Here is a 27522-nt window from a genome sequence, read left to right as displayed (position 1 = left end):
AAAATAGGTAGTCCTTTCCTCCGGGATTCCCTTCCCTGCTCTTCCATAGGGGAAGGATGCACAGCTAGGAAAGTTTGGTGAATAACTTTGGGAGGAGGATACTGCATTTTCCAGAGACAAACACAAATATTACAGACATACACAAATGAAAAACTTACCTCCTGCAAAGTCAGAGACCAACTACTGTTTTCAATCATAGGTACAAAAATAATAGAAAAAAGGATATCCAATGAAATGTAAGTGCCTACTAATAAAATTAGGAAACAGCAACAACAAAAGAGACACTTGTTAATTCTACTTGGTTAATATTTCCCCTTTAGAGCCTTCCCTGTGACAGCAAACATTTGGTGAAAGAAAGCTGACTTGAGAAAGCCAGTGGGCAAGTCCCAACTCAGGAAGCCCGATAAAACTCAAACTCCACCCTCTCCATGATGCTATTCTCAGCTTGCATGACGGATGAATATGTTTGTACATAGGATGATTAGTAGTCATGGTGTAAGTTGTTTCTACTGCTGTCATGAAAGCTGGGTGGGACTCATTTACATGTACAGTGTCAGAAACTTTACAAAATAGCTAATCTTCAGGCAACAGAGGGAGGTCTCAGTGCACAAAGAGCTGCTTGGCGATGGGTGTGTGTGTGTGTGGGGGTGTTGTTCAGATTCCCATTTGTGTGTGTCTGTGGGCTTAGGTTTGGATGAGGCAGGACAAGGAATTGTAACAGAGTTAGTTTCCAGGATGAGAGACTTGAGAAATATTCGCTGGCAATCAAAAGAAAATGTGGTTAAGGTTAAAGGGGGGAAAATCATCTAGAGGAATGAGGTTTTAGAAACCCAACTCTGTTTTGGGTGTGTTGTCTGCTGCTATGATGAATTTTTGGCACACAGATTTAAGTGACTTAAGGGTCAGGAAAAATGCTTCTCTAAGTGAGAAGCATTATTTTATTAGCAAGTATATACTCAGCTAGCAAACATTTCCTTTTTTTAATCTCACTCTTGAAAAAAATAAGTAACCAACAATATTGACATTTTGAGCTGACAATCTTAAGGCACACAAGGACAAATGTACCCAGATGACATATTTTAAAATTCTACACAATCTAAAAAATGAAGACTTAAAAATAACAAGTTTTCATTTTTGAAGCTTTAGCTTAAGACCATATGTGGTAATTTCCTCCCTTCTTTGCCATATTCCCTAAGGAGAATCTCTTACACTGAATGGGAACAACAGTTTCTGATCTTTTAAAAATCTCAACAATAAAATTAAATGACAGTTGGCAATCCAGATTGCATTGCTTTTCTGCATCTAAGACTGTCTTTGGAAATACCAGCTGATACTCCAACACGAAAATGAGATTTAAATAAAATAAACAAATTTCATAGGTGTTACAGAAACCTGTTAGTGTGATGCAAATTTTTCTCACTGAAACTAATGCAACAATGAACCATGTCTACTAAAGACAGAAGATTAATTCTGAATCATATCTTTCTCTAAATGAAAGTCACAGCACCTAGATGGCCTTGTTACTTTTCTTCTAAATCAGCTGACAATGTTTCGAGTATAGGCATAAACTGGACACCAATTCTTTAGCTTATGTCACCTTATCAGGTTTGGGTTAGGCTTTCTTTGCTTCCAAAAACTCAAATTCCTTAAGTTCTTTAATATCGAAGGGAATGTGTATCAGCTTCTTGGAGTTTATCACAAAGTTTTCCTTTGGAAAGGTAGGATCTTAGGGTGTGGTGTACTGAGCACAGCATTGGATTTGGAATCTGATTGTTAACCTGGATTCAAATTCCAATTTATGGCTTACTAGCTATGAGACTTGACACAAATCAGTTCACCTTTATGGGCCTTTTTTCATCAGGATGGGGCTAGATTTGATCTCTACGGTCCAGATTGAAGTCCTATATTCCTAGGAAAAAAATGTGGTATATAGCATAAAGAAAAGTAAACCAGGAGTCAGGAGACTGGGTTTTTAATTCCAGTGATTTTTGGGTATGATTTTTGGTAATCTCTCTGAGCCTCAGTTTCTTCATCTGAAAAAGAAGGAACTATACTGAATGACTTCTAAGAGCTTTCTCAGCTCTAAATCTATGCTCCTTACATAGAATTCAATATTGTAGAAACATTCTTCTTCTCTCGTTAGTCATTTTAAATCCAATATTTCATAGCAGAAACATTTTTCAAAAGCTAATAGTTGTTTCTGTGGCATAAGTGAGATTGAGTCAGAATAGTGTGAATTTATCTCCCTTTGAAGAAGAAAACTTATGCCCAGAGATGGACAAATTTATCTTAACTTCACTGCTTCAAGAAAAATCTAACCTCCATAAGAGGCACAGGCAGAGTACAGAATTTAATCTCAATTCTTTACCTCCTTTAGTGGGCAAAACAAAAGTTAATATGTAAATTCTTTCAATGATTGACACCCCCACCCCTTCATTAATGATAACCAAATAAGCTGACAACGTAGAAGCAATTAATCCATGCCACAAACACCGTATATCCTTGCATGAACAAAGCCCAATAAAATGGCTTAAAGAGTTCAAGTTACTTTAGCGAGAACCATCAAAAATCAGCACTTGTGGGAAGATTTTTCAATAAGCTTACAGTATAACTGGCCCCCATTTTTCTCTCAACCCCTTTATTATGTGAATACACACATATATTTGCTGAGGCAATTGGGGTTAAGTGACTTGCCCAGGGTCACACAGCTAGGAAGTGTTAAGTGTCTGAGACCAGATTTGAACTCAGGTTCTCCTGACTTCAGGGCTGGTGTTCTATCCACTGAGCCACTTAGCTGCCCCTTATGTGACTATTTTAAAAATATATCAACAACATGTAACCAATTTCAAAAACAAACAAAAAATTAAAACATTTAGACTTTGGTTTGTTTATATTGTATATGAATATAAGACTATCTAAAAATTAAAACTACCTATACAACAATTCAAAAGCATTATGAATTCTTACACCCTTTCCTAGATTTCCTATCTAGACCAGATAAGAAATTATAGCTTTTTATACTTTGGGGGGCTTCATACAATTTAATTATTAGCAAAATTCTTCAAGGCCCAATCCTCATTTGTGCAAGCAGTTCTTTTAATTAAACAAGAAACCATAACATCTTCAAAAATCAAGTTAATTTGACTTTTTTCTAAAGTTCTGCATGTAGAAAACTTATGAGGATCTTCAAACAAAACAAATCTGGTTTTTATAAGATTAACTGAAACTTTCACTTGATGAACTGATAGTCACAACTCAGGTATCAAGTTATTAGATGCAATCAAGACAAAAGTGAAAATGAAGCATGATGCTAATGTTTCCTAACACAAACATTTAGTCTACATTTCATTCCATTTGGAATCCGTGAATTCCTTCCTACCCTAAATTCTAGGTTTGATAGGTGAGCACTATACTAAACTGACAAGGTAATGAATGACATTTAGTAAGAGTTAAGAGAGTTAATATTCTATATTTTTCTGGCCTCGGCTGCTTTTCTTTCTACCTATGGGTTAACTTTCAATATGACAAAGAACAAGAAAATCCCAATGACTATAGGCTTCCACTGTGGGATTCAGAATACTAGATGCAGGCTAGTGTAAAGCTAAAGGCAGTTAGTGTTTTGAATTAAACCTAGAAATAGACAAAGAGTCAACATAAAAACACACAATAGGCTCAGGTATAACGCACAAGGCAAGGGCTCCCTCTCTCACACAAGACTGTGCTGACTTGGGTGGGGCTCAGAAAAGAAAGGATTTTTTCATAGCAGAGACATTTCCTAGAAAAATTTAATTTAGAGCCCTCAGATTTATACTGCTATTTTATCTACCTCCATAATTTACATTTGGGTGACACTGAGGGGTGGCCCAAATATGAACTCTGAGGTCTAACCCATATAAATGTATTCAGGGTCTATACAGGCTTCCATATATACTCTTCCAAAACAACTCTAAAGTAAGTGAAGCCAGAATCATTATTATTTACTTCTACATTACTAGAGATCTAAGCCCATTTCTGGGGCAGATCCATTGAAAGCTGTGACCTTCTTTATAACTCTTTGCATCTCACCTCCCATTTCTTTTCCCCCTCATTTCATACTAAGAGCAGGTGAATAATTGTCAGAATGGGTCCTAAGTATATTACACACTTCGATTCCAGTATCATTTCAAGTTGGCAGGAGATCTTTATCCTCTGCCCACCAGTTACCTTCCCATATACTTTTGCATGCAGCAAATGGACTTAAAAGGAAAGGGGTGATTTATGGGGAGGGTGAGGCCATCCCACAATTGCTTCATATTTTTTTTTTTTAACCCAACCTCTTCCTTTAATGACCTACATTAACTTTTCAGTTACTCTTTAGCTAACTACATTCCAAGGTCCCTATCTAGGTATTATATAACTCTGAGTGGGAAGATTTTAATCTTAGATTTTATAAGACACTGGTTGGCACTCACCAACGAGCCTTCACAATCTACTGTGACACTGACAGTTGAATATTTCTAAATAATATGGCAGTTTGGAAGATCGTTGCTTTTGATTTGCTAGGAAATATACACACTACCACTGCTACCTTCAAAACGTAATATAGCTGGGCATAAAAGCACTTTAGAAAGTCTGATGGCTATATATGTCTCAGAGATTTTCCTTAGCCCGGTAATGTATAAAAATGTTATTTTAATCAATCCACCACAGAAACACAGAACTTAAATCCATGACCCAGAATTCACCACATGTAGCCAGAAACTAAGGATTTATTTAACTTTAAAAACAACATTATGTCTTTAAGGAAAAAAATAAAAGCAAAATTAAAAAGGTAAATTTTACTTTCACCTTCCAAATACAAGTGTGTTATTGGTAGCCTATTTTGATGATATTAAAAAACAACAACAACAACAAAAAAAACAACTTTTAAAATTTGTATTTAAATTCCCAGAGTTTCCAGAATGATTTCAAATTATGATGAAAATAATAATTGACATTTATAAAGTGCTTTAAGGTTTGCAGAGTACTTTACATACTTTATCTTCAACAATCCAGTGAGCTAAGCACTACAGATATTACTATTTCCATTTTATAGAAGAAGAAACTGATAGACCCTGAGAACAAGTGTCAGAGATGGGATAGGACACCAGTTTTCTCATGATCACAAGTGCAGCATCCCTCTGATACACTCAAAACTGCCTCTCCACACTTGTAGGCTGTCCAATATACTTCTGACCTGTCATTCTTCCCTTTATCTCAGGGGTGTATTTGGAATCAGAAGACCTGAGTTCCAATCCCAGGTCAGCTACATAATCCCTTTTAGACCTTGGGCAAACCATTTAAGCTTTTTAGGCCGAAGTTTCTGTATATGTAAAATGTGAGGATATTGACTTTTCAATCTATCACCTGTGGCCTTATTCTTTATGTATGTATCAAAGGTGACACTAATCGGAAAACGGATGGTACAATCTGCGCTGTCTCCATTGGCTAGATTTCATAAACAACTATGAAGTCCCTCTAAAACAGCAAACCAATTATGATGTCTGAAGATTCTAAAAAAAGGTACTTTCGAATATTCTCTGTTTTGTTAGCATAGAGACAAAGAAAACAAGAGCATTGGGATAGGATGGACAAGGAGGAAGAAGTATGATGACAGACCGGTGCCTCAGGTCTCCAGAAATCCCATTGTAACACAGGAGACGCCCATGGTGAAACTAGAAGGAAGGAAGCCCATGATGACCTTCTCTTCCTCTCTAGTACAGAGGCCAACCTGGTAAGGAAGAGAAAAGGCTCCCCACTGTGGCGAAATGGAAGTCATGCATGTTAGAAGGATGCTTTGGAAGTAACAGATGATGAGTAGGTGTGGGAGCATCCCAAAAGTCTGAGTGTAGTTTTCAGTTTTAATGGCTGCCCTCAGACTGTTGGGACACTGTGTAACAGGACAAGCTCCAAAGCAAACCTCAGCCCAAACCCTGCTTGGAGATGGAAGTGCTGCAAAATGTTGGATAAAATGGCAGATGTTTCCATTGAAAAAAAGGAACTTTGCAAAGCTGCAGTGCTCCAGCAGTGAGGTCAACACTAAGAGCTGTGTATTAGTAAATGGCCCGTGGCAATCACTAAGGTGATGATGCACCAAAGCCGGCTTGATTCTGAACCTGCAGGGAGTGGGCAGATGTCACTGGTAAAGCTGTAATTTACGTTTGTGGAAAGAAGTGTCGTGAGAAACACCATTAATCTGCTTCATAGACCTTTGAGGGTTTATTCTTCTCCCAAAAGTATGAATGCTGATCATTAACAGCTACAGACAGAGGGGAGTTAAAAACATCCTTATGTCAGTCTTGACAGAGTTCACCTTCTAAAAAGTCTTTGGGGACGTAAGCACGTACAGCTAAAAACAGTATCTGTAATCTCTTCCTTTCTTATTCTGTAAGGAGTTGGGAGCCATTTTTTTCTCTCTGTCTCCCCCTTTCTCTGTCAGCGTCTCATGTGGGATCCCAGTATAAACGCAACAGCGGGAGTTACCTACAAACATACAAACTGAAAGAAAAGAAATATTATGTTTGGCTACTCTGGAGCCCCGATGTAAATAGAGGTAAAATGAAAACATTCCTATCAATGAAGCATTACTGTAGAGTTTCCAAAGCATCCACGAAGAAGAGAAAAAGCTCCCCCCCTCCCCCCCATCATTTTCCACAGGCTACAATGATGAACCGTGGGCACATTCTTTGGAAAGAATTTTTTCATGCTTCCCATACCTTGTATCTATCCATAGGGTCTTCTTGCTGCAGCTGACTCTCTCGCATGGTTTGATACTCTTTCTCATATTTCTTCAACTTCTTGGTAGGTACCTTAAGAGTGAAGGGAAAGCACATTTTAAGGAAAAAATCTAGGAAAGATCTGATTGACATATTCCCCAACAGATAAAAAAACTTAAGAGAACCTTTAGGCACTTCCCACAAAAGCTTGTTTGGTATAGAATCTGAAACATTGCTGGGACTGAAAAACTTTCAAAATTTTTGTAACAATACATGTAATAGTGTTAATACTTCTGCTTATAACGATTTCACAATCATGTATACTTACTCTACCACTATAATTGCTGCTTAGGGGTATAAGTGAGGAATAGAAAGAAGAATGAAATTTATTTTTTAAGTCCTAATGTTATTATTATTATTATTATTATTATTGCTAGGCAATTGGGATTAAGTGACTTGTCCAGGGTCACACAACCAGGACGTGTTAAGTGTCTGAGGCCAGATCTGAACTCGTCCTCCTGACTTCAGGGCTGGTGCTCTATCCACTATGCCACCTAACTGCCCCTAAATTTCTTTTTAAACTAAAGCATTCAACATGAAGAATTACTTTAACTGAATAATATTAGGATTATACTTGGCTTTCCCACCAAACCTCTTCATATTTGTCCTCAAATAGACTATACAGGAGAAAAACGTTGAGGAGGACTAGATTTGTGGGCAAGGGAAGGAAAGGGAATAAGCACTGATATAACCCCTATTATGTGCCTGGCACTGTGCTAAGCAATTTTACAAAAATCACCTCATTCGATCTTCATAACAACTCTGAGAAGTAGAAACTATTATTATCCCCATTTTACAGTTAAGGAAACTGAGGCAAATTGAAATTATGTCACTTGCACAAGGTAACACCACCAGTAAGAGTTTGAGGAAGCACTCGAGTTCAGGTACTCCCAACTCCAAGCCAGTTCTCCAAATTTCTGGCTCTTTCCACCATATCATATCATTGAGTAAAATGAAGGGACTGAAGTCTATCAATCAATAAAGGTTTATTAAGTATCTACTATGTGCCATACTGTGCTTTTCAAATGTAAATCCATGTGATCCTCATGACAATCCTGGGAAGTAGGTGTTATCTCTCACACACACACACACACACTCCCTCATTTTACAGTTGAGAACACTGAGGCAAACAGAAGTAAACTGACTTGCCCAGGATTTTACAGCTAGTAAGGCTGAACTTAAACTCAGGTTTTGATTCCAAGCCCAGTATTCTATCCACTGGGTTACCAGCAGCACTGGCATAGAAAGGGCCCTTCATGATAAGGAAACTTCTCCCAATGGAAGTTGGCACTTTCTCTGGAACTATGTCCCAAAAAGTTGCCTAGAACATTTGCCCAGGACTAGTTGGTCCATGCCAGAGGGAGGATTAAGACCAGATCCTCCTCCTCCTCCTGTCAGGTCTCTGCTTACTATGTCACTCTGTCTCCTATACACCAGAAAGCAAATCTAGAAGTTTGCCAAAGAATAAGAAATGCCAGAAATTGAAGCAGTATTGAATAAAGGTTCTTTTGGTTCAGGGTGAACTTTGCCTAATCTATGCTCTGTTTTATGTTTTCGTCTTTTCTGAAAAACTGTTCTCCAAACTCCCCAATATTCTTTCTCACAACACTCTTATAGAAATTAGAAAAAGCTGTTCTAATATGAAGTCCAAAAAGAAAAATAGTTTCATTGTATTTTATTCTATTCCCTATGAAATATTCCTGTTATCACAACTTTTTCTAGAACAGGTTAATTATCCATCCTCTTTTTAAGTTTTTAAGTTAAAGACAAGAAAAGGGCGTTGTAGGAATTATTTGGTGAGTCTATCTGCTGAATTCATGATGTTTTTCTTGTGGATAAATAACATTTCATAAACTTCTTAGTAGTGCTTCTCTACATTCCTAACATACAATGCCAAGAAGGCATAGTTGCTGATCAATACATACTTCCCTGGATATCTGATGTAATTATCCGTTACTGTTTTTAAAACTGTACTTAGTCAAATTGTCTTGTTAGTGTCATAGAAAGGCAAGAAGCCAGAATGAATAGAAAAGTGAGTTTACTGCTTGCTAGGGTTTAGGCCCATTGTCAATTAAATCAGAAGCTTTTGGTTTGTTTCTAAACTCCATGGAAACTGGGTATAGAATTTGTTAGATGAAAATGAGGGTGTCATTTGTTGTTCTTCATCTTCCTTCCTCTTTTCAAATTCTGTCCTTTCCACCAAGTGATATCCTTTTTGAATTTTGGGAGACCTGTAATGCTTGCTTCTGACCACAATGAGGAAATTTCACAAGCTTATTTGATTAAATGTGACAGCTTGCAACAATTCAATTCAATTGAATTTCTGGTAGGTGCAAGAAACTGTGGGACTATGTTAGGGTTGAAGATAAAAAGATAGGAAATGGCATGAATCCTGTCCTTAAAACTAACAATCCAATGGGGGATTTTCGGGGGGGGGGGCAGTGAGGGTTAAGGGAAGGAATAGGAAAAAGGAGAGGAGGAGAGAGGGGGGGAAGGAGAAGGGAGAGGAGGAAGGGGAGGAAAAGAGGGAAGGAAGGAGGGAAAGAGAGAGAGATGGATGGATAGAATTAAAATTATGGAAAAAGGGACAAGGTACTCAAGAAACATGGATGATGAAATGATTTTCAGCTTGGGGGATGATCAGGAAAAACTTCTTGGCAGCCTAAGCCAAGTCTTAAAAAATGAACAAGATTTCAACAGATAGAGATGAATAGACAACAGATCCCAAGCATAAAGGAAACTTATAGGAATTCAGATAGAGAATGCAGGAGATTGGGGGATACTTCTAGTACAGATGGAACAAAAAAACATGAAGTGGAGGAATAAATAGAAAGGTAGACTTTCTAGAATCAAAAAATAAACATTTCTATGTGATAAGAATAGCCATTGGATATTTTTGATAATTTGATAGTCACAGAATTTTCATTTTATGCTATAGTTACTGAATATTTTTTGGACAAGGTAGTGACACGGTCAGCAAACCTGTAGCATTAATTCTACTTTATAGTAATTCTACTATAACAATTACCTCCAAACTTGGGGATTACCTGAACTATTTCCTCAACTTCCCTTTATAACATCATCTACTTTTCAGCTTTGTTTTCTGGTCTCAAGTTTTTTTCTATATTTTGCCAACAATTGTCCACATTTCTTTTAATCAAAGGAAAAAAGTCACATAGAGTACAAATGGCTGGCAAATATATTTTCAAAGGAGTTGCTAAATTTCATAGCCATTGATGAAGGTTTCTAATTGGTCATGAGACACTAACTCTTTATTCTCTGTCTTATAAGACCATTAACAGCCTAGCTGTGACCAGCTGCAGTGCAACAGAGAGTAAGCCACTACCAGCTAATTGTAGAGCCTATGGGGTGGAGAGGGAGAAAAAAGAGAAAGCGAGGGAGAGAAGGAGGAAAGGAAGAAAGGAGGAAGGGAGGGAGGAAGAGAAAAAGGGAAGGAGGGAGGGAGGGAGGGAGAGAGAGAGAGAAAGAGAGAGAGAGAGAGAGAGAGAGCGAGCACGAGAACATTAGATGCAACATCATAAGTTCTTTTAAAAAAAAACAAACTATTTTCTGCAACTAATTTAGAACCAGCAATCTCAGTTCCCTACAGGGATCCTTCTTGTACATGTATATTAAGATATCCCAAGGCCAATAAAAAGAGACGTTCAAATTAAAGGAAAAAAATCTGGACAAAAAAAAAAAAAATTGGATTTAAGTACAGTCTCCTGAATATCACTGGGACTAAAGAGCAATGTCTGAAGAAGCTAAGCAAGGTTAAGGTCTTTTAGACAAGCTGCCCAAATAGACAGCTCTTCTACCTACCACAGGAAGTTTAGTTCACAGAAAGACTTTTTCTAAAATCAATTGCCATTATCATAATTCCTGTGATTCAAGTTCATATAAAAAGTTGACTAGTTTTACTCTTTACGCTAAGAGTTGAATTTCAAAATGAAAATTTAATGAAATCTGCTGAATACCCTCAAAAGGTAATCCTTTCCCATCTGGCCAGGAGTCTAGGCTGCTTGGCTTGATCTTGCTCAGGGAAACATAGCAGGTTCCCAGAACAATATGTTGCTAGGATACCATCCAAGCTTATTTGTCTTGTGCCTGTGGTGTGATGTTGAGTATCCACCTGTGACTGGCACAAAATGAAGGGAAGAAAAAAAGATGGGAAGGAAAGAAAGGGGTAATGGTTTAGGACTACTGTTATTTATGAAATAACAGAAAACACAAAGATGTTGTCATTTAAAAAACTTCATTTCAGGGCAAGACTGGTTATTTTAGACAATAAAACACGGGATAAAAATTTTCCTATCAACAAAAGATCTAAAGATTTAGGTGATGGGGAAAAAGATCATATCCAATTGTGAAGAAACAGTAAGAAAACTCTTTAATTATGCATTCTAATGAAAAGAACAGCAAGTCTCTCCCTGCAACTATGGGGCATGTCATAAAACAACCTATTATTCTCAATGTGGAGCGTGGATATCCCTCTCTTTAGTAAAAATTATTTGAATGTAATTCAAAACTTAAGGAATTCATTAACCTAATCACCAGTCTACTTGAAGGAATAGCAGTCTACAGACATTAATCATTTTAGGGTCCTACCCACTAAACTAATACCTATCTTATCTATTATTATTCTCAAGTGGAGGACATGATTCCCTATTGCATCCATTACAGATAACCTCTAGAAACTGTATAATGCCCATCATATAAAAATAATGCTTTATGACAATTAATAGCTGACACTTGGTGCTTTGTGGTTTGTAAAACACTTTACATATCTGATCTTTCTTGCTTTTCCCAAAATCCCTCTGAAGTAGAGTAGGAATAGTAAGTACTCTTCTCATTTTACAGATGAGAAATTGAGGCCAGTAGAATTGGTCACACAGTAAGTGTCCCAGACAAAATTCAAATCCAGATCTTATCTAATCACAAGAACAGGACCATTTCCAAAAGTACATTGCTTTTCATAATAATAAGTACTGAGCATTGCATAAAAATAAAAAGAACATGAAATAAATTAGGAGATATCCCAGCAATAGGAACAATATACATGAGAACCACCCCAGATTGGGAATGCTTTCAGTAGTTTATCATTATGACCTATTGTACAATTCCTTGTGTTCTGCCAGCGGTAGACCAATAAAGATACTTCCATCTTGGCAAATTAAACCAGTCAAACCAGTCTACTGAAATTTTCCAGGTGACAACTCAGAAAGACCTCAGATTGAAATGTGTTTGTAATAAACATAATAAGGAAAGAGGGTGAAACATAGTAGGCACTTAATGCTTACTGATTGATAAACCAAAGTCTGAATATATATTAATACTATTATGGATTCTGTAGGAAATTAAAGTTAGAAACAATCCCTGGCTCTCTTGAATAGATATGAAGTTCCTAAGCTATCATACACTTTAAGATGACATGGCAGGTGAAGAAGTAGAGTCAAAGAAAGGAAGGTGAAAATTCCAGGCAGAGGTATTTAGGTAATGTAACCTGGAGGGAATAACAATAAGCCAATTTATCTGGAATGGGGATTGTATAATGGTCACTTCTGGGAGACAAAGCAAGAGCTAGCTTCTGAATGTCTTAAAAAGGCCTTGAAAGTCCAAGGACGTGGTTAAAGATTACTATTATTCATTCTCACACTCATTCATTTCTTTATTAAACACCATGTGCCAAATACTATACCAAACAAACCTTTCCTCTTCCTCAAATTGATATTATTGTCAAGAGCACTATCATCCTCCCAGTCACCTAGGCTTATAACCCAAGAATCACTCCTGACTCTTTACTCTTTCTCCCTCCTCAAACCCAACATAGGACATCAAGGTTTGTCAATTTACCTCTAACATTTCTTGTTGTTCTCTCTTGATACTGCCATCACTTTACAGCACTTTATCACCTCACCTCACCTCACCCCTGGACCACTTCAACCGTGTTCTGCTTGATCTCCTTTTACATCTCTTTCTCTACTTTAGTTCACTTTCTATTCAGCTTTTAAAGAGATCTTCTTCTAGTGAAAGTCTGCCCATACCACTCTAACGTCTCCCTACTCACTAAATGCCAGTCTTTTCCTATCACCCCAATATCAAACAGAATTTTGTTTGGCATTCAAAGCCCTTCATAATCTGGCCCACTCCCACCTTACCAATTGCTGCTGCTGTTTTAAACCTTAAGTCTTTTCCCATGTACTCTTCAATCTATTAACACTGGTCTCCTTGCACATAACATTCTGTGTACATTCCCATGCTTGGGATACTCTCCCTCATCATCTCTACCTCCCAGCTTTCTTCAACTCTCATCTACAATTTCACCATCTGCAAGAAGTATTCTCCCCAATTCTCCCTTCTCTCTGCTGACTTCTCCCATTTATCCTCTCTATTGCTTTTTTTATATTTAATTTTTTGCATGCTGTCTCTCCTTCAGTCTGTGAACTCCTGGAGAGCAAGGAGTGCTTTTGCCTTTCTTTATATTGTTTGTGCTTAATACCATGCCCATCTAAATGCTTAATAGAGGTTTGCTTGCTTGCTGTTGACGACTTACCACAGGAAGACTGTGTTCTATAAGAGTACACATTCTTTATCTCAAAGTCCCAGTCACTGCTACACTGCACAATTCCCTCTGTACAACTGGCTTGCCCTTTTACCAGTTTTTCTATCTTCAAATTTATGTGTGCATGTGTACACACACACACACACACACACACACGTTCCCCTCCCAGCTTCAGTTAGATATAGTCTCAGAAGGCTCAGCATGTAATCATAATATTAATGAGGAAATAAACCAATTGTGATGCAACTACATCTTGGATCCCTTTATAAGATACAAATATTTCTCTATATGAAAAAAACAACATATTTGGTTGAGAAAACAAACTAGCCATATCCCTGGGGGTTTTAAATAGGTAAACTAGCCATATCCCTAGGGGTTTTAAATAGGTAAAATCTTTAGGTACTTGCTTCAGTCAAGGCACAGAACAGTTTAAATTCAAGAGTGGGAAAGACTGCAAGTGGGAGCAACTTTTAGAAAAGAACCCTTCAAAGCAAGGGAAGGGAATTTTTCTTTCATCCTCCCACCCCCACAATCAGCCAGGTAGATTTGAAGAGGAGTTCTTAGACCAGCATGAGACAACTTTCAGTAGGGAACAGAGAAAAACAAGACAGGAACACATGGATATGGAGAGACAGTAATCTGATGGAAGAAACAGCTTCAAGGAGCATGATCCCTGCCAAATGAGCATTGCAGAAATAAGATAACTGCAACCCAGGATGAGGATTCTATAGATGGATCTTCAAAGCACTGTAATACTAGAAGTTGTGAGTTGCCTTCACTATGTATATATCACATGTGTGCCTCATTACTGCTGCGCTCTTATTTAAGCCTATTCTTTCCATGGGATGCTCTGTATATTTATTGAAGAACGTGTTTGAACAACACCAACACTAACAACACAGATTATTTTGTAGCAACTAAAAAAAAACCCACTAACATCTTAGTAAATGCCTTTATCAGGAGTTAATTATACCTATTGGTTGATTATCAATGACAAGTGCACCAATTGGGGCTCATGAGTTAAGAGTGATAAGAGTGTAGTCCAAAAGGTTTATCTCTAGAACTTGAGAGTAGCAGCCACCATTTTTCAGACCTAACCCTCAAATGTGAGCAAGGTTGGGGGAGCATCCCCAGAAAGGATACAACAATTATTCTTGACAGTCAAAAAAAAAAAAAAAAACCCAAACCAATTTCACTTCCAGGTGTTGAGGGAGGTACAACGTTTAGATAAGGGAGTTCTACTTTCAAAGACCAAACAATCCATTGGGAAGGGGAATTAAGACACAAAAATAACTAAATTGCATATTATTATATGATAAATATGTTGTTCAGTTTTTCAGTTATGTTTGACTTTTTCTTCATGACCTCCCAACTGAGGTTTTCTTGGTAAAGACAGTAATAGGGTCATTTCCTTTTCTAGCTCATTTTACAGTTCAAGAAACTGAGGTAAATAGAATTAAGTAACTTGCCTAGGGTCAGTCACACAGTCTTAAGTGTCTGAAGCCAGACTGAAGTCAGGTCTCCCTGACTCCAGGCCCAGTGCTTTATCTACCACATTACCTAGCTGCTCTAATACATTAGAAAAATGCAAATTACAAATTACGTGTGAAGGGAGCATTATCAGCTGAGGAGGTGATATCTGAGGTTGACTTTAAAGAATGGGTAGCTTTTACAAACCAAGAAGAGAAAGGATATTCAAGGTATAGGCAGCTATGTATGTACTCATGTGTATTCAGGGTATGTAGTTCAGTTCAGATAGAGGGTACAGAGTAAATAGAAAATAATATTTATAGATAAGACTGGAAAGGCAGCATGACACCAGATTGTTGAAGGCCTTGAACAGCAGGAAGAGATGTTTGAATGTTCCTTAGGAGGGAATGGGAAATTACTGAAGATTTTAGGACACTATCTCATTGAGGTATTTTCTCAATTATTCTTCTCCAGGCTCATTTTAAAAGTAAGATTTGAAATCATGACAGATTTAAATTGATTTGGCCCTTGGTGCATCTTTTGCATCTGAATATGCTTGTAAAGATTTTATACATTAATAAAATGTTAATATACATTAACTATTTACATTTGTATTAAGTTGAAAATTTGTGGATCTGCATTCTTCATTTGATTTCTCTAGCTTTTCAAACTATTTAAACCTAATGACTTATAGACTTGTCACAGATTTTAGGACCCATTTATAAATAACAGTATTGTGTTAGCTACTTTTCATTCTTCATGATTTACCTCAGAATGTAGTAGGCTCATAAAAGTGTCTGCTGACACTTTTGCAATATTGATTTCTACTTTCTTTAGCAAGATCTAATATAAGTTGTCTGATCCCATGTTAAGGCCAACATTAGAAGCTTCTTGTAGTTTACAAAACCTGCTTATCTTTTCATCACTAATCCACTAAATTTTGTCTTGAACTTTCATCTGGACAGTACTTTTCATATCTGGTATGATTCTGACCCTACTCTTATATGTAAATGAATAGGGTATAAAATAATGATTCAAGCTTCAAAATTTACTGGTAGGGTCCTTATTAATCAAACAGCAGTACAGGTATCTCCATGACAACTGTGGTGGTCTAACTAACTAAACTGAGTCCCAAGGCTATTTCTATTCAATTTAATTCTGCAAAGATGGCTTAATGTCTGCTATAAAGACCCTACCAGTAAATTTTGAGGCTTGAATCATCCATGCAAATTTTTAAAAAATTAACTAATAAATATAATTTGACTTTTCATCAGCAAATACTTAAATGCAGCTTCCTGATTCTTACGTAAAACTGGAAACATTACTAGAATAACCAGTTTAGTCAGGCAGAGGGAAAAAAATAGCATAATGTGGCTGGTTATACAAACTTCCTGTTGCAACCAGGGGATCTAACAGGAAATCACAAGGTAGAGAGTGCGTCACAATATTCTGCAGGATGAACCTGCGAACCTAATGATAAAGATTTCATTTGAACTTGGGCTGTAGTTTTACGAGCACGCTCTACAAAATTTCTCTCTCCTAAATGAACAAATTTGGAAGGTTTTCTCTCAAATAGGTTATAGTATAAAAATTAATAAAATAGCTAGATATTTGAGTAATTCCAATTCACTGACTGAGATCTAATTTTGGAGAATCAGTCAGCATCAATTAATGAGAAGTTATAAATACCAACATACATAAATTCAAAATGATTGATCTAATGGTATTGCTAGAAAAGAAACATTCCTCGGTGATGCAAAACCAAAGGTCTATAAAGATTACAATTCCCTATCCATTGTGGGGATTAATAGCTTGATTTCTGATGGGAGAATTATGGGAATCCTACTATTAATAGTGATAATCACACATTAATATAACATGCCAAAAGGGAAAATATGACCAAATAATTCCCTTTTCCCCAAATCCATGCAACTCAAGACAAACAAAATGTAGTAGATACTCAGAAGGAATCTATCCTGGTGAAATATTCCAAGAGTAAAAAATAAATAAGAAAAATGGTCTAGTGGTTTAGTCAATGTGTCAAGAAAGTTAAATTCTGCCCATTTAATCACTGGTGGACTATGAGATCTTAGAAGGTCACATAATCTCCATACTTGTTTCTCCAATTTGTGAAATGGAGACACTGCACTAAAAATGAGAAATAAGATTGGCACACTGTTAAGTGAATTAACCTCCTCAAGCCAAAGTATAACATGGGAGTATAACATGAGAGCCAACAGAGTCAAGTGGGAAAAGTGCTAGATGCAGAGTCAAAAAAATTTGGATTCAAATCACAACTCTTGGTATGGTGACCCCCAGGGATGTTATATCACCCTTTATGAGTTCCAGAGTTTTCTAATCTGCAAAAATGAGGGGAATGAGAATAATAATACTTATATGACAGACTTCATAGGCTTTTGGGAAACCATTTTGTAAATCTTCAAGTGCTACAGAAAAGCAAGTTATTTTTAGTTTGCTTTTATTATTAATAAATCACTATTTCATTGATTAGATTTGCTCAACTAAGCCCAGTGTGAAAAAAATAAACTGTAGGGCAATTTAAAAAGTGCTAAATTAAGTGGCTTAAAAAGGGCAGATGCAATCTGTAGAGTCACTGGGTCCCAGACAAAGAGGAGTTTATTTATTCCCCTCTCAGGTCCAATGTTACTTGCCAGCCAGTAAGCTTTTATTAAGCTTTCACAGGATGTGGTGTGATATTCTATTGAGGGTAAAAGGATTAGAAACACCTTGGAACAAACAACACAAACACATTATTCATTATATTGTAAAAATCATCTAAATAACTTCGATTGATTTGAGCCAATTGAGCGCTAACAAAGTTTTGTACTATTAAAAAAAAAATTAGGGATAAAGTACCCTGACCCAAAATCATTCCCATTTTATTAACTTTTGTATGGAACAAAGGATCTAGCTTCAGGCATATTATCTGAAGGAAAATAGGAAGGAAATGTTTCCTCCATCAAAAGCTCATGTCCCTTGGTGTTAGTCTTTTTGCATGTTTCTCTCTGGATTTACAAGTGATATCCTTTCCTCCATTCCCTTTCACATTGAAACTCATTTTCCTGAGTTCAAATCCAGCCTCAGACACTAAGACACTCAGACAGCTGTGTGACCCTGGGCAAGTCATTTAATCCTATCTACTTCAGTTTTCCCCATCTATAAAATAATCTGAAAAAGGAAATGAAAAACTATCCCAGTGCTTTTGCCAAGAAAATCCCAAATGGGGCCACAAAGAGTCCAGAGATAACTGAAAAACAACCCAACAACAAATGCATACCCATTCTTACTCACTGTATTCATTAATCGTTAATTTATGTTCAAGCATGGGGATACAAAGTGCTCATTCTCTTTAAAAGTTGTAAAGCCACATCTTGAAAATTTATTAAATTGGGGAGTATTTCAATGCTCTTTCAAAAAAAAAAAAAAAAAGGTATAGTATGTCTAAAATTGATTCGAGTTTTTAAGTGATTTTTTGGCTAGAAGTTTATCAGTTAAAGATTATAGCACAATGTTGAACTAGAGAATAATAGCAATGATTAAAAAGTGCTAAAAATTAAGATCTAAGATGGTATACAATCCACTAGGATCCTGTTACATGTTACAACAGTATTGGTCGGGATCCAGATAGTACATTAACTAGATGTATTCTCAAACTTAGGTCAAGGAAACATGATACTCTTCTTTTTCAGAAAGTTAATTAAGTTTATTTAAGACTCAAATTTAATAGAGTTGCAGGTAAAAAAAAAAAAAAGTAACCTAAGATTTCCTTGTTCTTTAAAATCATCCAAGCAGATAAGATAACTGTCCTGTCCTTTTCACCATAGTAAGACTGCTAAGAAGCCTGAGTTAGTACTTTAAGATTCTGGTCAGAATGAATTTGATAGAAAATGAGATACATAAGTATTCCCTTCCCTTAAAAAGCTATAGCATACAACAGATATGTTTACACTATTAAGAAATGTAATTCAAAAGACTAATATGCAAAACTGATGGTGATCAAATCTGAAAAACATTGTCTCTTGGAAAGGTGGATTGAACAATAACTCTCCATCTGGGAGGGGAAAACAAAAAAAAAAATTGGGGAACAAAGAAAAAGAAGTAATGTTTTGTATTATTTCAGTTATTTAGATTTTACTTTTATGAGTGAGGAGAAACTGAATCAAAGTGACTTGGCTAGTGGAAGCTCAAGGATGATTCTAAAACCATCCATATAAGATTCAAGTTTTCAACCCAAAGGCAAAATTTAGAAAAAAAAGACCTGAAAAATCATCACTAAGAAGAAATTTTACTATGTATAGGAAAAAAAAAGTTACTATTTTACAAAAGAAAACAAAAGGATTATGAAAGTATAGAACAAAAAGGAAGTGAAAGATTCCTACTGTCCCTACGCCTTAAGTTCATAATTTTTCAGTATGCCTAAATTATCAGTTTTAGATATTTTCCTTTTTTTATTTTCTATTCTTTCAATTATCTTTATCTATTAATTTAGGTTTTCCTCCTTTCTTCCTAGACTAGCTCACTATATTTACTTAGAATTTTATTTAGAATTTTTAAAAAGGCAAACACTTCATGGACTAGCTGGCACAGGAATGGTTTTGTAAGTGAAAGGATTTTCGTGCAAATTTTTCCATTTTCTATATCTAAAGCAAAAGTTGGCAGAGAAGACATTGAGAAATAAATTTAAATATGGACTTCTGATTCTAGTATTATAGAACAGCATTAACATTATACTCTAGCCTTTCTTTCATTCTGAACTAAAAGTAAAATTCAGTTTTTATGCATTTTAGCAATTATCACCTACTCAAGTGGAAACTGTTTACGCAGTTAAAAGGACACTGTATATATAACTTTGTAGCACTTTACTAGAGTTAAGAACTCTACTTACTTTTTAAGAACTAGAAATTCCATTTAATATATCTTTTTCATTTCTCTGACAAGAGGTGATTCAATCTTTGCCAAAAAACTTCCAGGGACATCTCAAGAGGAAAGTAATCCATTCTCTACTCCCTTTTTGGATACTTCTAATTATTAAAAAACTCACTTAGAGTGAACTGAAATTTGCCTCTCTACAATTTCTACTTACCAATCTTAATATTGCCTTTTTGAACTATTTATTCAATAATATTGCACCAGACTCAGGGAACCATAAATAAGACACTGAAAAAAATACAGTCTAAAAGATATTTTAAAATACCTTTAAATTGCCTTATTTATAAGACAAAAGCTACAAAAATGTCATAAGGAAGATTCCTCATGATGGCATCCTGGGAACGTTTTGCTGAAGAAATGGCATCTGGGGTAGGTTACCCTTAAAGGATGGGTTAGAATGTAAACAGGCCAAGACATGGAGGGAAGGCATTCAATAGCATCAACCATGGAACATTTATTAAGCACTTACTGTGTGCCAGGCACAAAGGAAGAAATGGAAAGGACAAGCTGTGTTTGACAAGAAGAAATGAATATACTTTGACTAATGTATAACAGGGGAGCTAGAACTAAAACATTGGTGACATAGCATCTTGATCTCCTAAAGGCATAAAAGGCCCATTAAGCCCTTCAGATCAGGCAGATGTCTTCTCCTCTGTGGTACTATGACACATTTTACTGGGAGATGGGGAGATGGGAAGATAGGTTACATAACAAGGATCCAACATTTAGCCTATCTATGCTATGGGTTTTGTTAACTGTTGAATGGTTTATGAGAACCTCATTTCTTTCCAATAAGGGGCCAGGAAACTGGCCTGAGAAAGGTCCTAATTCACAATAAACTTATCATGTGGACATGGTCAAGTCATTGAAATTGTCTGGATCTTTTCTCACTTGTAAAATTAAGAACCTAAGCTACATGACCTGAAAGACACTATGATGCAGCAGAATGAGCATCTGGAATCAAGAAAACATTAGTTCAGACCCCTCCTCAGCCATTTATTATTGACTCCCAGGCTTAACTTGTCAGTTTTCTTACCCATAAAATGAAGAGATTAGATGCAAGGTAATTTAAGGTTGAACCCATGGTATTTAAATTTCAGCTTCAACAGTTTATGACTATGCTCATAATTTTTTCAGATGAGTATTTCTAGGGATTTCAAACATGACATCTGGGAACTTTTTAAAAAATATTTTCAATACAAATGATTACCTTTGTGATGCTATGAATTTTACTTGATACATTTAAAATATCATTTTAAGAAGGAGTTCATTTTTCTGCTAAGACAGTTCATGAAAAAAAGTTTAGAACCCCTGATTTAGAGTAACATTTATCACGCAAATACTGCCAATATTATAATCTCTAAACAACAATAACTAGTGATGTATACATCATAAAATATCTAGCTCAATTCTTCAATTAGGATTTTCTGCCTATCACTGTTGGAATCTTTACTAAAGTGTTAAGACATTACTTTACAAAGTGTTAAGACATTGGAGTTAATTTACTCTTAGAAAGAATTGTTTTGGGCCAGAACCTGAAACAAGATACTAAGTGGAACTGATTGAACAATGCTTGTGTTCACACCTTTAGAGAGCTCATAAGTATCTAAGTACTGAATGGAGTTCACACGAGAATTCAGGGCTGGCTTAGTCTGAGTTCACACCTCTAGATAACCCAGAATCCCTCTCCCTCCAGAAGGCGGAGTTAACCTTTGGGAGATCACATAAATGAAGGAAGCTCTTGGAGCAAAAGAGGAATTTCTCCAGAACATCAACAGGGCTCTGAGACAGAACACTCCGGAAGAAAAGACTACTTCTTCAGGTGGGATAGACTGGAGATTGAGAAGCCACAAGTCGGAGCTGGCTGGAGGCTGAAGAAAGCAGAGGCAGAAGCCAAGGACAAAGCGGCAAGAGCTCTTGGAGCCAGGCAGAGAGATAGGCCTCAACTAACCAGGCTAATTCAGAAGGAGAAACAAACGTTTGCATTTTTAGCAGCTGGCTGTGATTTTGGATCAATTGATTGCAACTGAGACTAAGGCTGCCTTCCAAGAAGGCCTTCCGCCATGACCATCTGCCAGTTCTTCCTGCAGGGCCGCTGCCGCTTTGGGGAGCGTTGCTGGAACGAGCACCGGAGAGGGGGCAGTGGCGGGGGTCGGCCTCTGCCGCAGCAGTACCCGGCGGCGCCCTCCGGTTGTAGCCGAGGGGGATGGAGCAACAGTTCTCAGAGATATTCTAATGTCATCCAACCATCTAATTTCTCCAAATCCCCAACTTGGAGGGGCAGCAGAGATCCAGGGAAGACATCCTTTGGGTCCTTTGACTCAGGAGCTTCAAGTAGTGGAAGCAGAAATGTGGGGTTTTCTCAGAAGAGATTCTCTTCACTGAACTCTAACCAAGTGGATGGGCAGAAAAATGAAGAGGATAAACTGACTGAAGGAATAGTAAAGGACATGGAAGTTTGGGAATCTTCAGGGCAGTGGATGTTCTCTGTTTATTCACCAGTGAAAGAAAAGCCAAATATATCAGGTTTTACAGATATTTCACCAGAAGAGTTGAGACTTGAATACTCTAACTATATAAGCAGCAATAACTTACAAAGCTATCTGAATTCTATCCAGCAATTAGTAAACCTGTGGAAGAGCAGGTTACTTGAACTGAAGAACATAAATTCAGCAACCAAAGGAGCATTGTTTTCCAAACTGAAGAATGAAGGGGTACAAGTGGTTCCTACCTTTGGATTTCAGAGTCAGCCAACCTCCACATTCGGTTCAGCAGCCTTCCCGGGGAGCAGCAATAACAGCCGCAGCAGCAGTGTCCAGAATTTCAGTTTTAAGCCTACTTTGGGATTTGGGGCCGCCCCGTCAGGCAACAGCACCTCTGTCTTTGGCTCACCGGCCTCCCTGGCGCTCACAGCTGCATCTTCCTCCGGCTCGACAATGACCTCCTCCACTCCCACTTCCTTTGGGTTCGGGGAGTCCTCCACTGTCTCGGCAGCATCTTTTTCATTCAAAAGCCCGGAAGTTTTTAGCTTTGGATCAGCGGGGTTTTCAGGATTTCCTGCTTCTTCCCCATTAAGCACAGCAGGTGCCACCAGCACCCCTGCTTTTGGGGGAGGGAGTGGCGCAACAGGGTGGGGTGGCTTCGGCCCCTCGGGCTCGGGGGCCAACTTGTTTGGACTGCCCACCAGCGGCTTTGGGCCCGGCGACCCCTCCTCCTCCTCTGAGCCGCCGACCAGGGCTGGTAACACGGCCGAGAACCTGTTCACACCCAAGAACGAACTGACAGCCGAGGAGCTCAAACAGTTTGTGGCAAAGAAGTTTACATTAGGGAAGGTTCCCCTCAAGCCACCACCGGAAGGGCTTCTGAGCCTTTAAAAGGACACTTTAAGGAAAGGGGGAGCCACGGGTAACCCTAGAGAACTTCTAAATTTACTTCTCTATACCATTTAAAATTTTTAAATTTTTGATAAAAAGATGCACTGGCTCCAGCAGACAGGTTTTATAACCCACCAGAAGAGCAGTGTCCAGTGCGAGCAGCTCCACTATCTCTAGATAATCGCCAGGTGATGTGGAGAAATCCAGAAAGTGGTGAATGGAAGGGACCAGATAGGTTAAAACTGCTTGGGGAAGAGGATTTGCTTGTATCTCTACAGGAGAAGGAATCAGATGGGTGTCAACGAGCCGTATTCGCCTTGTCCATCAGAGAGAAAGAGAAAAAGAAAAACCTCTAAACAAAGGAGAAGATTCAAGAAACATCTGATATTGGAAGAGCATGGATGATAATGAGACTGTTAAAAATCTATTATTGGATTCTTGGCACATTAATGGACAATGGACTTCTTTGGGACTATTTCTAGGACTTAGGGACAATTGTACAAATTCTCATGTTGATTCATGTTGTTACATTGCTACTAGACTGTGTTATATTGATGGACAGTGGGTTCCTTTTGGACTATTTTTAGAACTTATGGACATGTATAATGTTGTATATGAAAAATTGTTTACTTCAAAATGTTTTAATGTGTAAATTCTCCTGTTAATTCATGTTGTTTGTTACACTACTACTAGCCTGGTTTATTTTGCTATGTGCTTATGTAACTATGTGTAATGCCTCCCATATTGATGGATAGGCCTTAACTAACCGAGCTAATTCAGAAGGAGAAATAAACGTTTGCATTTTTAGCAGCTGGCTGCGATTTTGGATCAATTATTGATTGCAACTGCGACTAAGGCTGCCTTCCAAGAAAAACCACAACATATCACCTTTTTGTTTATGTATACATACTTCATCCAACTGAGAAAGATTTTAAAACAGGTATTAGGTAATATCCTCCAGGTATTCTGTACAGGGGCTCTGTTCCTATGGCCCATGTCTAAAGGATTACCAGGATTCTTTTCGAGATACAGGCAATACTCAGCTCAAAGACAATACATCTTAGGAGGAATACAAATCTTTGAGAAAGTCACAGGTTAGATTTGGCCTCTTGGGAGACAGAGAATTAGTAAGAAGTAATAATACAGATCATCACCATCATTGCTAACATTTATGTAGCACTTCAATGTTTGCAAAGTACTTTATCATATATCATGTTACACATATCTTACAATCCCACCATAAAATAGTGGCTAATGTTTCTCCTATTTTACAGATGGGGAAACTGAAGGCAGATACCGGTTAAGTGACTTGCCCAGAGTCATATAGCTAATAAGTATCTGAGTAAAGATCTGAACTCAGATCTTCTTGACTCTAAGTCGGACACTTTACTCACTGTGCCTGACTCCCACCAGAGTTGATATGAGTTAGAAAATAATCTGCTGACTGTGAAGCAACAGATTGGGAGTACTTCTGCAGGGTTCCCTTGGACCCCAATGGTAGGGGGCAGAGAGAGGCTCATCAACTAGCAACTCATAACACAGTTCTCTTAGATATTCTGAGATGTAGTCTCCTTTTCTGTCCTTCCACACGCTTAATGATTATTAAAATATGAATCGACTAGACACATGCTAAAGCTAAGGGTGGTGCTTTTAGCCATGTCATTTGATGTTAAAGGGAATGTGTAGATCTCACTGATGAAAATGCTTGAGGGAAGTCTGATGTGATGCCTGTGCTGGAGTCATACCTTACATCTACATAAAACCCAGGCTCGATTAGCTAAAATCCTCTAGGGAGCAGACATTCTGTTAAGTGAAATGTCTAAGCCACAGTTAAGGCAGACAAGTCTTTTAGTTGAGCATCTATTTCCCCACTGAAAAGAATTGAATCTTTCTTTGATGTCTGATGATCTCACAGTGCCACGGAACCACCATGGAGAGGCAAGGAGAGGAAGATCCCTGGTTCCGCATTCAAAGTCCTGACTCTGCCATTTCCTGGGGGTACCATCCAGAGCAGGTTGCTCCATCCCCCTTCTCGGGAACATCCCTTCCTCATCTAGAAAATCAGAGCAGTATCTGTCCTATTCATGTCCAATGTGAGTCATGAGAAAAATGCTCTGTAATCTACAAGATGCATTAGAAATGTGACTTTTTCCCAGCATCCATTTTCACCACATTGTGCTACATATATATTTGGGACATACTCAAATCACAGAGAGGATTTTGTTAAAGATTATGTGGATAGTGTTGGGCCTCAGGTCAGGAAAATTCATTTTCTTGTGTTCAAATCTGGCCTCAGATACTTTTTTGTTGTATAATCCTGGTCAAGTCACTTAAGCCTCTGCTTCAGTTTCCTTGTCTGTAAAATGATCAGGATAAATAAATAACAAACCACTCCAGTATCTCTGTCAAGAAAACTCCAAAAGGGGTCATGAAGTCATAGTGAAATCACTCAACAAAAACAAAAAGCTACATGTGCTCCTCATGGATGGTATGTATAATTTGAAATCTGTTTTTCTTGACTCTTTTATTAAATATATTTGTTTAAAATTGTGCCTTTTGACTCTCCAGTAAAAGTAAGCACATCAGTAGGGGTTCATGATCTATGCTTTTGAGCAGACAGACACTCACAGATATATGGAACTTGAAATACCATCATCTGATGAAACTACAGACAAGTTGTGTGTATGTAGGGCAAGGAAGCAGAAGAGGGATGTATTGAATTCTGGACCTTCCCTGGAAGCAGGCTTTAAAGAAACTATTAAGTTTCAAATACCCATGGGTATTCAACGTGGAGGCAGTACATCCCATAAGAGTCATGAATTAAAAGCTTACATTATTAGCAGGATTCTTTAAACCTTTTCCACCTGAGACTCCTTTTCACCTGAGAAATTTTTACATGACCCTGGGCATATAGATATATAAAACAGATACACAAACTAGACATTTATTGATAATAAATTATAATTTCAAGACACCCCCATCCCATATGGAGTCAAGGACTAGAGTCCATGAAGTCAGATTTCTCTCATTCTCAATGTCCTTGTCTTTTAAAAGGAGAAGGCCAAAAATAATGGTGGCAGAGGAAGATTTGAAAATGAGAGGGAGGTGCAGAGCATGTATGCCTGTTTCTCCCCATACCTTTCTTTGTAACCCTGGAGCAGAGAGAGGTAAAGGGTAATAAATACTTCAGAGATGCTTGTTGACTGAATGGCTGACTCATGACCCAGTGCCTCCAGAGGCATGAGAAAGGGAACATCAAGTACCAGACAGGATAGACAGTGACAAAGTATCTTCCCGGAAAAGTCGGGTTTCTCTGAGTGAGAGAATATGGAATAAGACAAAGATTTAACATGAAGACAGTGTGGTAATGATGGAATGGGAATTCCAGAATGCTCAGTGAAGGGGGCAGAAACTAGAGAGAGAAGGCCGAGGTGACCAAGGAAAAGGCTACAGGAGTGGTGTCAGGAGAGGAGATTTTTCATAGAGACAGTCACTGACCCAGGAATCACAGGTATTTGTAGAGGAGACAATTAGCCACAGGACTATGAGGGGTTGGGGCAAGGATGGTTCTGCCCTGATCCCAGCCTCAATCTGAATGGACAGGAGAGGAAAGGCCTAGTGAATGAGTCCTCACTGAATTTCCACATCATCCCCAAGTAGCAGTGACAGCTCTGGCCTAGGAAAAGAGAGGGGTACCAGCTGCTGACACAGTGGACAGAATTCTGGGCCAGGAGTCAAGAAGACTAGAATTCTAATCTGCTTTAGGCACTTCCTGGCAGCAGTGACCCCAGACAAGTCATCTAACCCGTTTGTCTCAAGTTTCCTCGCCTATAAAATGAGGATAATAGCATTTGGTTTGCAGGGTTTGTTGTGAGGATCAAACAAGATAATATTTATATCCTTAGCACATAGCACTATAAAAATGTTAGCTCATATTTATTAGTATTATTATTACATAAGATATTTGCCAAAAACAAAAACAAAAAAAAAACCCCTCTTAATGCAGCAGTGCCTGGTGCACATCACTGCCTCCCTTCCCCCATTCTTTATGTCTCTCCTGCTTAAGAAGTTTCGCAGCTACCTATTTATCTCTATGATAAAATACAAACTCTTTTGGCATTTAAAGCCCTTCACAACCTGGCTTCAGCTTACCTACCCAGAGAGCCAAAACTGGCAAGTAAGTGGGTGCTCCTAGTACAAAACGTTCCAATGTCTGGAAAGCCCTTTCTCCTCACTTTGACCCCAAAAGCTCCTGTCCCTTTAAGGGTCAGTTCAACCTTCCTTTAGGTGGCTTTTCCTGAAACCCTGTTATTAGTGTACTCTCCCCACCTTGTTCCCCCATCACTTTGCATTTGATTTTGATATGTTTTAT

The 27522-nt window shown here is 37.8% G+C and overlaps 1 protein-coding gene and 1 pseudogene across 13 annotated transcripts in view; one reads left to right on the top strand and one right to left on the bottom strand.

Annotated features, from left to right (window-relative positions):
• RABGAP1L (RAB GTPase activating protein 1 like) overlaps positions 1-27522 on the bottom strand; it is a 697071-nt gene that overhangs the window by 33237 nt on the left and 636312 nt on the right. For 9 of the 12 annotated variants that reach the window (XM_031968366.1, XM_031968368.1, XM_031968373.1 and 6 more), the window contains one exon: positions 6735-6827. In XM_031968366.1, the coding sequence (XP_031824226.1) occupies positions 6735-6827 (93 nt within the window). Of the gene's footprint in view, positions 1-158; positions 1118-4270; positions 6517-6734; positions 6828-27522 lie in introns of those variants that run through there. The other 3 variants (XM_031968367.1, XM_012547676.3, XM_023501795.2) reach the window with 2 other exon arrangements.
• LOC116423521 lies at positions 21774-23222 on the top strand (annotated as a pseudogene). The gene has a single exon (XR_004234129.1). The product of XR_004234129.1 is annotated as a nucleoporin NUP42 pseudogene (transcript).

Source organism: Sarcophilus harrisii, chromosome 4 (genome assembly GCF_902635505.1).
Source record: "Sarcophilus harrisii chromosome 4, mSarHar1.11, whole genome shotgun sequence".
Taxonomy (NCBI): domain Eukaryota; kingdom Metazoa; phylum Chordata; class Mammalia; order Dasyuromorphia; family Dasyuridae; genus Sarcophilus; species Sarcophilus harrisii.
Note: the sequence above shows the minus strand (reverse complement) of the source record. Positions and strands in the feature narration are given on the sequence as shown.